At 41.1% G+C, this 13,458-nt stretch overlaps 1 protein-coding gene across 1 annotated transcript in view; it reads left to right on the plus strand.

The window, feature by feature from the left end:
* Positions 1-343: 343 nt before the first annotated feature.
* MCU (mitochondrial calcium uniporter) overlaps positions 344-13,458 on the plus strand; it is a 99,936-nt gene continuing 86,821 nt past the window's right edge. The window contains exon 1 of the mRNA XM_063435107.1: positions 344-490. Within this exon, the coding sequence (XP_063291177.1) occupies positions 380-490 (111 nt within the window). The 5' untranslated portion in view covers positions 344-379. The remainder of the gene's footprint in view (positions 491-13,458) is intronic.

A 13,458-nucleotide genomic window follows, 5' to 3' on the forward strand; every position in this document is an offset into this window, starting at 1 on the left:
GTATGAAGACTTGTTGAATAGTCTCTAAGCTAATGTATGTATTATGGGTACATTATACATTAGTGCCCTGATACTCCTCATTCACTGCTGAGCTCTGCAGAAATTCCACCTCCAATATAAATATAGAGACTGCTTGTAATGTCTAGTATCCTACCCCCTGTGGGCGGGACCCACGGATAACTGACAGCTGTCACTCTCCGCCCATTTCACTACAGTCCCGGAAACTTAGCACAAGAAGGCGGGGCCGGTCGCATATCGCCACGCCCACTTTCCATTCCTGCGCACTCACCATTGGTCTGGAGAGTTTTGAGCGGCGTGATTTAGTCCCGCCCAGCGAGCGCCGCTGCGCGCCCGGCTCCGGAGCGCTTCCAGTTGAGAGATGGCGGCCACTGCAGGTAGATCTCCGCTGCTGCTGCTCTCTAGGAGTGGCAGGGGGCTGACAGCGGGCTTCCCCGGACTGGGCGTCAGCAGGCACCGGCCCCACAGGACGGTGAGTGACCGGGGAGGTGTACAGCGTGGCCGCAGGGAGGGGAGTGGGAAGTGTCGTGGAGTGAGCTGGCCGGGGCGGGGTGTGTGCAGCAGGGAACTCCCGAATGCTACAAGCTGAGTGTTTCCCCAACATTCTACACTTAGAACGCTGGGCTGTCACAGGGAGACACTCACTCCCAGCATTCTACACTTAGAACGCTGGGCTGTCACAGGGAAGGAGACACTCACTCCCAGCATTCTACACTTAGAACGCTGGGCTGTCACAGGGAAGGAGACACTCACTCCCAACATACTATACTTGGATTGCTCGGCTGTCATTGAGAGACACTCACTCCCAACCTTCTACTCTTAGACTGCTGGGCTGTCACAGGGAGGGTGACACTTACTCTGCAGGACAGTCACTACTCCATATTCACAGAGCACTCCATTCATAGGGATCCTACAAACCTAGAGATCCTCATCCACCGAGCTCCCCATTCTCAAAGCTCCCCATTCTCAAAGCTACTTCAAACCCTGAAACCCTCATCCACAGAGCTTCCCGAACCCGGAGGTTCCCATCGCTGTGTGCCCCCCCCCCCCCCCCTTCCCCATACCCCATACCCCAAGCTCCCCATTCACAGATCTCTCCGAACCCCGAGTTCCCCATCCTTGAGTACCCCTCTATCCTGTGTGCCCCCTTTCCCAGAACTGGCTGGCTCCCTTTCTGCAGTGTACTTGGGCAGTGTGACTCCTTGAGTTGTGCAAAACCCGCAGTGTCTCTGAGCATTCCCCACTACTAGGAATTCCGCATACACACCACTTAACCTCCCATACACAGCCAGCAGGCAGGGTGGGATTACACCTCCAGCCCTGCTCAGGGTCACCCCTCTCTGGCCAGCACCGACATGTGTCAAACTTTGGTCATTCATAGCGAGGGATTGGTGCAGTGACTGTTGCAGAACATATTAACAATATTTCCACTAGTCCCCGGGTGCCCCCTCATTCCAGCAGAGAGTACTCACTTGGCTTTGAATATAGTGGTAGGAGGAGCACCATGACATGCATCTTTGGAAGAGGGAATACACCTTTTTTTTTTTTTTTTTTTTTTCTCCCCCCATTTTTCTCCATTCTTCCTTAAAAGGGATTTTCCTGCAGTCTCCCATAGCTTCTGCAACTGGTACCTGGAATGATACCTCATTCATGAAATTCAAAGCACCTAGTTCTGGAAATTAGACAGTGTGTTATTACATTTTTTTTATTGACCTCTGGCTTGAAATCTATGAGCTGATGAATATTGGCAAATGATTTAAAACATTTTTTTTTTTTTTTTTTTTTTGTAGAATAATTATAAAGTCTGAAAATACTTCTGAATGAATTTTGCAGTATTTTACCACAAGCTAATGCACAGGGGGAAAAAGTCAGATTCTGGTTCTGATATGGTCTTTTGTAGCACACTTATGATTTGTCATGTGCAAACACAAAATTCATCAGGATAATGCAACTCGATACATGCTATTTTGGCATCTAATGTTAGAGTAGTAGGATACATGTGTTCTATGTCAGGGTAATCTTCACACATAATATTTTGTTGCAAGAATGAGGAAGTGTTTGTATGGCTGAAGACAAGGTGTAATTTCTCTAGTCACATGGAAAAAAAAGTATTTGATAATCCCATTTATATATCTTCACGAGTCATTTTCAGTTGTCTTGAAACTATTGGCAAACTACCTTTTAAAAATTGAACAGGTGGTAAAAGTAATATTCCTGTTCGTGCTGTATGAAGAAAATTGTACAGGTACTAGAATTTTGTGCTTGCAATTTTTTCCTCCTTTGGCACTGAACTGTCTGTGCTCTGCCAGACTTGCTTTTCAGTGCTATTTTTGGTAGGACGTATCTCATTAATAAAATATCACCATGTTAATATGGAATATCTTTTTGCAAACCTATGTTGCTAAATGAGCAGAATCTCCGTACCTCTAACTGATGGCAGGCTTGGAAATACAATGAATTGGGCAGAAAATCAAGATAAAGCACAGATTAAAAAGACAAACAAAGCTGTTCTTACCACTGGTCTCCGTATCGTACATAAGCCTACATGCTTTTTGTCAAAAGCTGTATTGACCCTGCTAATTTATATACACTATATTTTATGGAAACTACCTTTCTTTCTCTCCTTTTTTTTTTATCTAGTATCATTGGTGTAAATAGAGAAACATTTAAATTCTACCACTTCTGGATAGCTAACTGCCTGCGGATTGCCTCCCATCTTTTATCATATGTTCATTTAACCAGTGCTAAACATGTTCTTTGCTCACTGTGTCAAGAGGGTTGTTGACTACACCTCACTGACGGGGCCCAAAGAAGGCCGAAATGATCCTCTGGGGTTACGGTATCTCTTGTGCACAGACAACTTGTCGGCATTTCGGTTATGGACTACCCTTATGGGTGGGATTTGTCTGCTATACTTTGGAACAGGATCTCTCTGTAATAGCACAAGTGAGCAAAAACTTAGAGACCTGAGGGGCAAGCGACTGAGTTTCTCTAAGCTTTTGTCTGTACTCGGAGTTCTCATATACTTTGTTTATGTTCATTAACTGGCCTAGAACAAAGGGGGAAACCAATATAATTCCTCATGGTAGGGGTCCTTTTAAAGGGACACTCCAGGCACCCAGACCACTTCTGCTCATTGGAGTGGTCTGGGTGCCAACTCCCACTACCCTTAACCCTGCAAGTGTAATTATTGCAGTTTTTCATAAACTGCAATAATTACATTGCAGGGTTAACTCCACCTCTAGTGGCTGTCTACTACACAGCCACTAGAGGTCACTTCGTAGTTTCTAGCACAGGTTTCCTGTGCTAGAGCGTCGCTGGACGTCCTCACGCTGTGTGAGGACCTCCAGCGTCGCTCAAAACCCCATAGGAAAGCATTGGAATGATTTTTCAATGCTTTCCTATAGGGAGACGTAATGCGCATGCGCTGCATTTCCGCGCATGCGCATTAGGTCTCCTCGGCCGGTGAGCGAGATTAGTCTCGCCCACCGGCCGACGTAATCACTAGGAGGAGCGTCGCGGAGGTGGAGACAGCGGCGAGGGACATCGCCTCTGTCCCAGGTTAGTGACTGAAGGGGTTTTCACCCCTTCAGTAACCGGGGATTGGGGGGTGGGAGGGAGAGGAACCCTCCAGTGCCAGAAAAACGGATCGTTTTTCTGGCACTGGAGTTCCCTTTAAAGAAAAAGATTCTCTACCATTTTGTTCCTCTTCATTACGTTCCTCTTCATTACTTTTCTTGCTAAGATTGCTATCATGCATTGGTGATATGTATCTAGGGCAGGGGTAGGCAACCTTCGGCACTCCAGATGTTGTGGACTACATCCCCCATAATGCTGACAAAGCATCATGGGAGGTGTAGTCCAAAACATCTGGAGTGCTGAAGGTTGCCTATGCCTGATTTTGGGCATGGCTCAACCAGAAAATAGACAAACAAAAAAATAAAACTATTGCCAGTGGTAAGAGAAAACTACTGATATAGTTTCCTTGGTGGAAAGGGTTAACCGTGAAGTTTCCATTCTAAATGGTAAACATAAACCATACGGTACTGCAATAATATAAATCCCCTCCCCATCTTCCACTACAGCATTAACACTCACCGATAATGACTTCCAGATGGCTGGTTTTAGGCCTCTTTTTTTTTTTTTTTTTAATATGCCCATACTGAGAGCACCTCAAACATGCTTAGTATGCCCCTATAGGTTACTTCTGAAGTTAATATTGAAATAAGTTCAGTAACGGAGTCAAAAATAAAGACGCATAGGTTCTTAGAGCACAAGTGTGGATAGGCATGTTCTCCACCTACTAACACTGTTAAATACAGCAATACCACATACCCAGTGAGAATATTCATCCAGACTCGAGAAGCAGAATAAAAGGCCTTATTTCATCTAATGGTAAAAGTGTCAGTTTGGCAGACTTACAGTAGCCAGGGAACAGAGGGTGGTACAGAGAAAACTCCTCCTCCTATGTATCTATCTTTGTGTATTGGCCATTTTTGTTATGATGTTGTGACAATTAGATGAAATAAAGCTTTGAGCATTTACTCACCTGCTCAAGACTGGAAATCTGTTACCATTGGACATCCAGTGTTCCTGTATTCAATGTGAGATTGAAGTTTCCCATTTAAGTATTGGGGTGTCTGTGCTGGATACCTTTATGTATAATGGTTTAAAAAGTCTTACTGTCTTAAAGGAACACCATAGTGTCAGGCATACAGGCAATGTATTCCTGACCCTATAGTTTTAAAAACACAATTTAAGTAGCTTTCCCTCGCCTCTCTCGCCTTGAAAACGATGAGAAACTCTCCTTATTTCCAGTGTGTCTCATTGCAACTGGCTCCGCCCTCTAGATTTGACAAACAAATTCTTTCCCATAGAAAAGCATTGGGAAGCTATTGCACCAATCAGCATCTCCTCGTAGAGATGCATTGAATCAATAAATCTCTGAGGAACGTTCAGCGCCGCTATGCAGAACGTGAACATGATGCACGCTGTGCAGTACTGACCCAGTAAGCACCTCTAATGGCCGCCTGAGTATTTAGGTGCTCAAACTTAACTCACAACAGAGCAACTTGTCTAATGAATTCCAAAGAGAAAGGAACAATACTATCCTATTGCCTCTTCTGGCTGAGTGTTTAGGCTCAATTTTGTCCAATATTTTCCCCCATACTTTATAAAACTGTGAGGATGAGTTACTCCTGATTTAAAAAAAAAAAAAAAAAAAAAAAAAATACATTTAAAAAAAATAATCTATTTTTCCCTGGTTTAAAAACTGAACTTCGACTTCTTACTAGGTCAGCACACTGCCCTCGCCCTCCCCCCACTAGTGTCTAGCAAAAACTGATTTGGAGGCGATTTTAAAATTAGGGTGATTACAACTCTGTCCTGTTTAGCTGTTACTATTTAATTTAAGTAAGAAAGTCTCTGGATAGAATTGCAAAATAGTCTTAAAGGACACCCAGACCACTTTTTAGCTCAACGAAGCGGTCTTGGTGCAGTGTCCCTGTCCCCTTAACCCGTCAATGGTAATTCTTGCAATTTCGGAGAAAAAGCAATACTTACCTTGCAGGGTTAATACAGCAGCCACTAGAGGCACTTCAGGGTGGTTAGGTGACGTTTGGTCGCCTAACTGATGGTGGACATCGTCGCGCTCTGCATGAGGACATCCAGCGTCTGTCAATGTCCTACAGGAAAGCATTATAGCAATGCTTTCCTATGGGGAGGGCCTAATGCACTTGTGGCATAGACCGTGCATGTGAGTGCGCATTAGCGTCTTTTATTGGGTGACATCGGAGGGGGTGGAGCATATAAATGGCTTAAGCACTCTGGCAGCGCCATTAGCCTGCCTGGACTTGTCTGTGTCTGTATGGAATAGAAAGATGAGTTTATAGGGTGTTTTTTTTTTTTTTTTTTTTTTTTTTTTTTTTTAAGCGGAGGTCAGCATACTAGCAATGGTTCGCAAATGGTTGATGTAACCCTTTAAGATGGCACCAACTGACACTGAATGAGTATTCCAATAAATTAGGATCCATAAACATACAAATAATTAATGCAATAAAGTGCCTGCATCTCTGGATTGCAGAACTGCTGACATGGATCTACAGAATGTGAACAATGCTGGAACAGTGATTCTTAAAGCTTGGGTCAGAACCAAACCTGGGTACACATGCAGTTTTTATTGTGTCCATATTTTTCTGCCCCAGTCATCTATGAAAAGTGAATTTTTATGTAACAGAACTGCATCTCACAGGGGTTCTGCTGAACGTTTTTCATATAAATAACAAACAATGTTCATGTCGCTGACCTAATTTTACAAGTGAACAATGGATGCCAAGTATTTAATTTAGTTCCCTGTAAAAAAAAAAAATAAAAAAAAATTATAAAACAAAATTGCAAAGTTAATTTGTGTCAATATTACTCGGTCCCAACTCTATTTCCTTTGGTTAAACTAGCCACGTAATCCAATAGTTTATTTGTACAATTACAGAGCTCTTAACTGCCTATATCAAAATTGCCATTTCTTTCAACCTTTTTGAATTTGAAATGAATACACAATGTCAATACCATTCTTGGTGCATGATCAGACAGATCAAACACCCAGTGTTCTGTTTGCATAATGAAATATTGGTAGAAAATATGTACATTCCATTTTAATAGGCTGTTGGCAATGGGTACATAGGGATGCAATTCCAAGTTGGCTACATAAACACTGAGATAGTTGTCCATCTACCCATTTGCTATCCATAAAGACATAGCAAAGAGCAAAAATTACTTTGCCGCATTAACATATCTGAGCACCGACTGATTAGTGATTTTTTTTTTTTTTTTTTTAACTTAATGCACCACAAGTTACTTTGTACGAATTATTCAGATTGATCATAATGGAGTCCAACCCCACCTCCCCCCTCCTTTCCCTACCTACTTATATTTCCCTCTGAAAGAAAAACTTGGCACTGAGATCCAATGTCGACAGACCCCTAGTTATGTAACTGATGAAATAATAGAGTGGAATTCCCTTTGCATACCCAGTGTGCATTGAATCATGTGACCCTTGTCTGCAGCTAAATAGAATTCAGTGTGTCTGATCTCACATACAGTAATCACAGCAAGGTCTTAAAATAGTGAAGGGTTTATTCGTTAAACACTGAATTGTGAATAAACTGGTACACAGCGAAGCTAGGACTATAGCAGAGTTGCAGAAATCTTCAAAGTTAACCAAACAAAGGCCTACATTTTGACACTTTGTATTTGTTCCAGTGGGTATACTCAGCGTCTCTTATGAATGGTTACCAATTCTAGTTTTTCTGATTTTATGTAGGGAATTCTGAATAAGAACACTGTATAATACACATTCCATGATGGAATTGAACAGTTCTTTAGTGGGGTGCTTGCAGGCCAGTATCAAATCAAAGGGACACTCCTAGCACCTTTAAAATTATGCTCCATGCTTAGGTTATTGTGCAAGGAGGTCCCCCGTCATCGTGTCCTAAACAGTGTTCTGTAAAACACAGATATCTTAAAAAAAAAAAAAATAAATAGCTGCAACTTTTAACTCGTCCCCTCACAAATTATGCTTCTCTCTGCCTGTCAAAGTACTGTACAGCTTCCTCTAAAATGTCTCCTCTACAGCAATGCATACAGACAGCCTAATTTATAGCTCCGTCCACAAAACCACGAACAGAGCATTCATTTGCAGCTGCTATTGGTATGTGTGTTATGGATAAAAATTATAATCCAAAGATATGTTTAGGGGAACCCAAATTGTTAGAGCGCTCGGAGAAAGCAAAATAAGACACACGGAGATTGTATATCAAAAGAATATTCTAGCTTTAATTGGGGGCAATTCGTTTTATACAGTGGGGGATACGTGCTTACATGCGAAACGTATTTACTATTTTTTTTAAACTGTCATAGGAAAGGAGTGTAAGAAGAGACATATTTCTAAATGTCACTAGCAGTCTACAAGAAGTACTCCGGTGGGGGCTAGTTTTTACAGGGCAGGACAAAGTTCATTAAAATATAAAGCAAATCATGATCCAAGTTGGCCAATTGTATTACAGGCTGAACCGGCACCTGTAGCTTGAGCCTCGGAATCAAAGTGCATTCCTTCCAATTCACCACAACTGATGTTTCATTACCTGCTTTAACACTAAAACTCCTTATTGTTACTGTTAAAAGGTGCAGCACCTGTTGAATTCACTTATATTGACCTTCTCCTATAGAGACAATTGAAAGTCTAAGTTCATGACCATCTCACACATTGTCCTGGCCAGATATTCCGATTAGTGGAGACAGTGACCAAGCCACTTAAAGAATTTCATGCGATTCTGTACATGCTTGACTATACTTGCGTACAAACCAATCCTCTCATATGTATCTATAGGAATGCACACTTCATTTTGTTCCTCATACACTGTCTCTTTTAATCAATGGTGGCTGAAATTCAAAGTTAATTTAGTGAAAAAAATAAATACAAAAATGCATTTAGCTGTGATGTTGAACATGAGTGCTTGATTTTGTGTTAAAAGTAGTTGGTACCAGGAATTGGATGAGATATTAGAAGAGGACCAGGAATTGACAGAAAATGTGAAGTTTCCCCCCCCTCTTTGTTAGGGGAAGAAGATCCACTGCCTTATACCGGTATGAACTATGTGCAAATGCATTTTGGAGTGTCACTTTAAACCTGCTCCTTAGTTAAACTGCATTTAATTAGTGCACTGTGATTGCCAATTTTAAATTTAAAAATCATTTATATTCTGTTCGGCTCGTCCCAATTGCTCCTATTTTATCTTTCCCTAAATCACAATTACAGTTTTCCCTTTAGAGTTGAAAGAATCCGATCCATTGTCATACCTAATCAGGCCTATGGTGTTCTCCTGGTTTGCAGCCTGTGCACAGCTAAATGGTATTCCTTTCACAAACCCGCTGTGATGTGTGGGTGCGTTTTGAACTGCTATAATAATCCTAGTTGGAGATGGATATTGTATATGAATGGAAAATCAGAGCAGCGCAATTATCCACTAGTGTATTGAGTTTTGTGTGTTCGTTTAAACACAGTTGACATAATAAGCAGATTGGAAAAGGTACATTTCAGATTAAAGTTCTCTAGTTTCTGTCATTTATGTTATCTCTTGGGTTAGATTTTTTTTTTTTACTCCTGCAATGGACCTGTATGATACAAAGGTTAGAGTACACTAATAATAAAACCTAGCTTACCCAGGGGATGTCTTCAGCTTTTATATCACTGTTTATTAATGGGTCAGTCGGTTAAGTGCATAGACTGGTGCAAAGATGCTTTCTGGCCGCTGTACAGTGGCGACTCTATGAACAGTACACATGGGGGGCCAAAAGATACCACAGTCAAAACTAGGAGGGGGGGGGGGGGGGGGCACTAATAATTTCCACCACTTAATCATAGTAGTGGTCGCAGGGGGGATAGAAGCGGTAGGGGGAGGGGAGGGATAGGGCTTGTAATGGGTACAAGGGAGGGAAAGAGACTGTGGAATGAGTAGGGGATGGATGGTGGCTGTAGTGAGTGCAAGGGTGGGATTATGTTGGCTGTAGCAGGTGCAAGGGAAGAATGATGGGGGCTCTTGCAGTTTCCGAGTGGGGGATGGGAGCGGACATTGCATGTAGGAGCTGTCATGGAGCATGTAGTAAGGAAATAATATAATACATTTAAACACAAATAAATATTTATTCTTCCCTCCCTGAGCCTTTCCCAGTGATGACTGCCTGGTTATAACAATCTACAGTGCGCCAATATGGAGATACCCATTTGAGGAATAAAGAATTGTGGACTGTTACATTTTACATAGCTACATAGTTTACATTTTCACACCATGCAAATATGTATCTTAAACGTATGGAGAAGTAAACATAAAATTAAATAAACATAAGAAACCATTCCCCTCTAAATTTAATTAATCAGTTAGGTCACCATAAGTGTCATTTTATTTATTAATAATTTTTTTTAAATGTAACTTACTTGGAACAGTGGATCAAGATTTCTTGTTTTTAAATCATGGGAGTAATGCGGTGTATAATGTTTTTTAAATAGGACATATAGAATACAGTTTAACATTTAAGTGTTCTAGTAATGCCACTTTCCTAAAACCTGTATTCCTAACCCAATTGTGCCCCTGTCTCTAGTAATATGCAGGCCGTGTGCGGTAAAAATGTATATTTATTTAAAAAAGCAAAACCTTTTTCCAGAGCCTATACAACCTTGGTACTGCTCGTCTGTCTCCCTCCCATGACGTCATCGAGGAGGCATAACCTCCTCCGGTGATGGTCCGGTCCAGTGCTCCTCGTAGAGGAGCAATGAGGACTTGATGAGCTGTGTTGCTCCATATTCATATGCTTACAGCCATTGTCTGCATGTGCTGTGGGCTTACAGCCCCAAATATATTTGTTTGGTGAGTGGTGGTTTTAAAATTAACGCTTCAACGTTCCCTGCCAGGAATGCAAGCAGCACGGTGTATGTAAACACGAGATCATGACACTGTTATGTCCTGCACTTTGTCACCATGTCGATAGCTCATCTAATGACAACCCCTCCCTCGGCTTTACAGAGCGGTTTCTCCTTGTCCTTTACAACTTTTGTTTCATTTCTCTTGTAAGTAATAAAAACATCTTGGCTAGGATAATAAGACTGTGAAGCTTTGGTCAAATACACAAGGGCAGCCATTGTGTAAGTTGTAAGGGGCTTGATATGCGGGTAAAAGATGTAGTAAACGCATGTTGAGTCAGGTTTTGACAGACTGGCAGTCAAGTACCAGGGCCTTGGGAATGTCCAAGCAGTATCTGTAGCTTGTCAACAGCTGGGGAACATGCAAACTGTTAAAAATCCCTTCATTGTTTAGGGAATGCAGGCAGAGATACTTGGATGTCGTTACAGGAATCATAACTTGCTTGTCCTGGAGTCGTGTAACATAAGACTTGACTCCTACCTCATGCTACAAATTGCTGCAGTGAGGTATCCACACAAATTATTACATACCCCTGAACTTGTTGGCTGGATTGATCATCTGGAGAAGACCCCAAACATGTTGCACCTTGCCTACCCCTCATACTTTTAAATCTCTAAATTGAATGCAGTAACTTCTTAAACGATTATAAAATTCCAGTTTATACATGTTGAGAGATATGTATATGTATATGTGTGTGTGTGTGTATATATGTGTTTTTTTTTTTTTTTTAAATATTTATTTATTACAGGGTGAACTTAAAGGACTTTAAAAACTTGGCAGTGTTTAATTTGCTATAGAAAAAATAACATCTGTGTTCAAAATAATCAACGTCTCATATATATTCTTAATAATGTAGTGGGTCTAAAACGCAGGGATTTTATTATGTTTTTGGAACAATATTTTAGCTCTGGCTGTGTCTGGCGCTGGGTCATGCATGGCTTGTCGCGTGGATATTGCGAGAATGAAAACTGTTATTTTCTGCTGATTAATGACTGTCCCGTATGAATGCTGCATTTTCCGCTTCTGATTACATAACCTGATGGGTGTTCTGTAATCCAGTCACTGGCTACAATTTTCCGTTCTCATTTGGATATAGGATTTAGAATTAAGTGATCTGCCTCCCTCACAGTTTTCATTCAGCCCAGTTACTGAACGTGGAAGTTATCAATTCCCCCAAAATGTTACCAGTAATGATTATCCCTAGTGGTCTTCAATGCATGGTGTGGGTACCATGGATGGCCAAATCACTGCTGACATTGCACTATTCCAGAGCAGTGACTGTTCCAGATCCATTTAAAGTTTTATCATTATCCCTGTATGAACAGAATATGAGAATATCTAAATCCAGTCCTGGTGGTGTGCCGTGGGGACTAATCTGAACCATTATTCTCAACTAACAATTTGTGTATTAACCTGATAAACAAGTATACTTGGGTAGGTATAAACTTGTGCTCACTAATTTTTATTAAGTATGTTTGCTCTTTGCGCAATGCTTTTACCCATGGCATTTATGATGCGCCACATTAAATTGATTGCAATGTTAGTTAAATGAAATGTTTTTTACTTCTTGTTTTTATTTATTTTTTGTCCCCATAAGCAGCATTGATTAAATCTAAACTGCAATAGTTCTGTTTATAGCTTAACTGCTTTCAGTTGCATTTGATTTATAGTACTTTTTTGATTGCTTTTTATTTCAGTACTTATTATTTTATATCCCCTTTGTATAATTGCATGGTAAAGTGCTGCGGAATATTTTTGGTGCTATATAAATACTAATAATAATTAGGCAGGTCATCTGAAGTGATTGCTATTGCTTGTTTGTTTAAAGCTCTGATATTATATTTGCTATTTTTCAACTTGTTACATTTTTGTTTTTTATTTACTTATTTTAAAAAGCCAATTAAAAAAAAATATATATTTTTTTAAATAAAGCGATCATGGCTTTCCAACGGTAACCTGACTCCAGCTTCCAGTCCTAATCATTTTGTACTTGGGTCGCACCTTTGAACTAGGCTAGAGATTAGATTCTCGTTTCGCTAAGAATATGCATGTCACATTTGAAGTTAATGCAGTTTAGATTAAAGGAACACTTTAGGGTCAGGAACACGATCCTGTATTCCTGACCCTATAGTGCAAAACCCACCATTAAGGTGGCTTGCTCCCCTCCCCCTAAAAACAATTATAGCTCACCTTATTTCCATCGCCATGCAGGTCTGCTGGAGCTGGCCCCGCCCCTTGGTGACATAATCAGAATTGGTGATTGTTAACCAATCGGATTGGATAAAATCGTCAAGGAAGCAGGATGGGGGCGGACCAAACGCTGTTTTGGCCAAACAGCACTAATTTATAGAGATGCATTGAATCAATGCATCTCTATGAGGAAAATTCAGTGTCCCTGGGCAGTGCTGGCTACTGTGCAGCACTACCCCAGGAAGCACCTCCAGTAACCATCTGAGGAGTGGCCACTTGGTGTCCCTATGGGGGAATGTAAACACTGCCATTTCTCTGAAAAGGCAGTGTTTGCATGAAAATGCCTGAAGGCAGTGATTATACTCACCTGAACAACTACATTAAGCTGTAGTTGTTCTGGTGACTTTAAGCACCTATGTTAGAACATTCACATACACTGCTGATTCACAGATTTCCTTTAGAATGAAATTGCATCCATATCAGCTGATGCCAAAATACACCATGAACAAACAGGCTTTTGTGCTGCATGAAACCCACATGGATATAACAACTTAGAGGTCATATTGAGAGAGCTCTTGTTTGTGCATGCATGTGCAGTAGGGTTTTTCCATAATTGTCTTCTGGGACACATTATATCTCTATGCTGGTAGGCAACACGTTAAAGCTACTACTAGATTAGTTTACAAGACCATTCTATTGGGTTTCCTCTTAGATTCTTTCCTGCATCTACACACTGCAGGGCTGCCCTTCTCATGTGCAACCAGTATACATGTAGAAA

The sequence above is a fragment of the Pelobates fuscus genome, chromosome 10, assembly GCF_036172605.1.
Source record: "Pelobates fuscus isolate aPelFus1 chromosome 10, aPelFus1.pri, whole genome shotgun sequence".
Taxonomy (NCBI): Eukaryota; Metazoa; Chordata; class Amphibia; order Anura; family Pelobatidae; genus Pelobates; species Pelobates fuscus.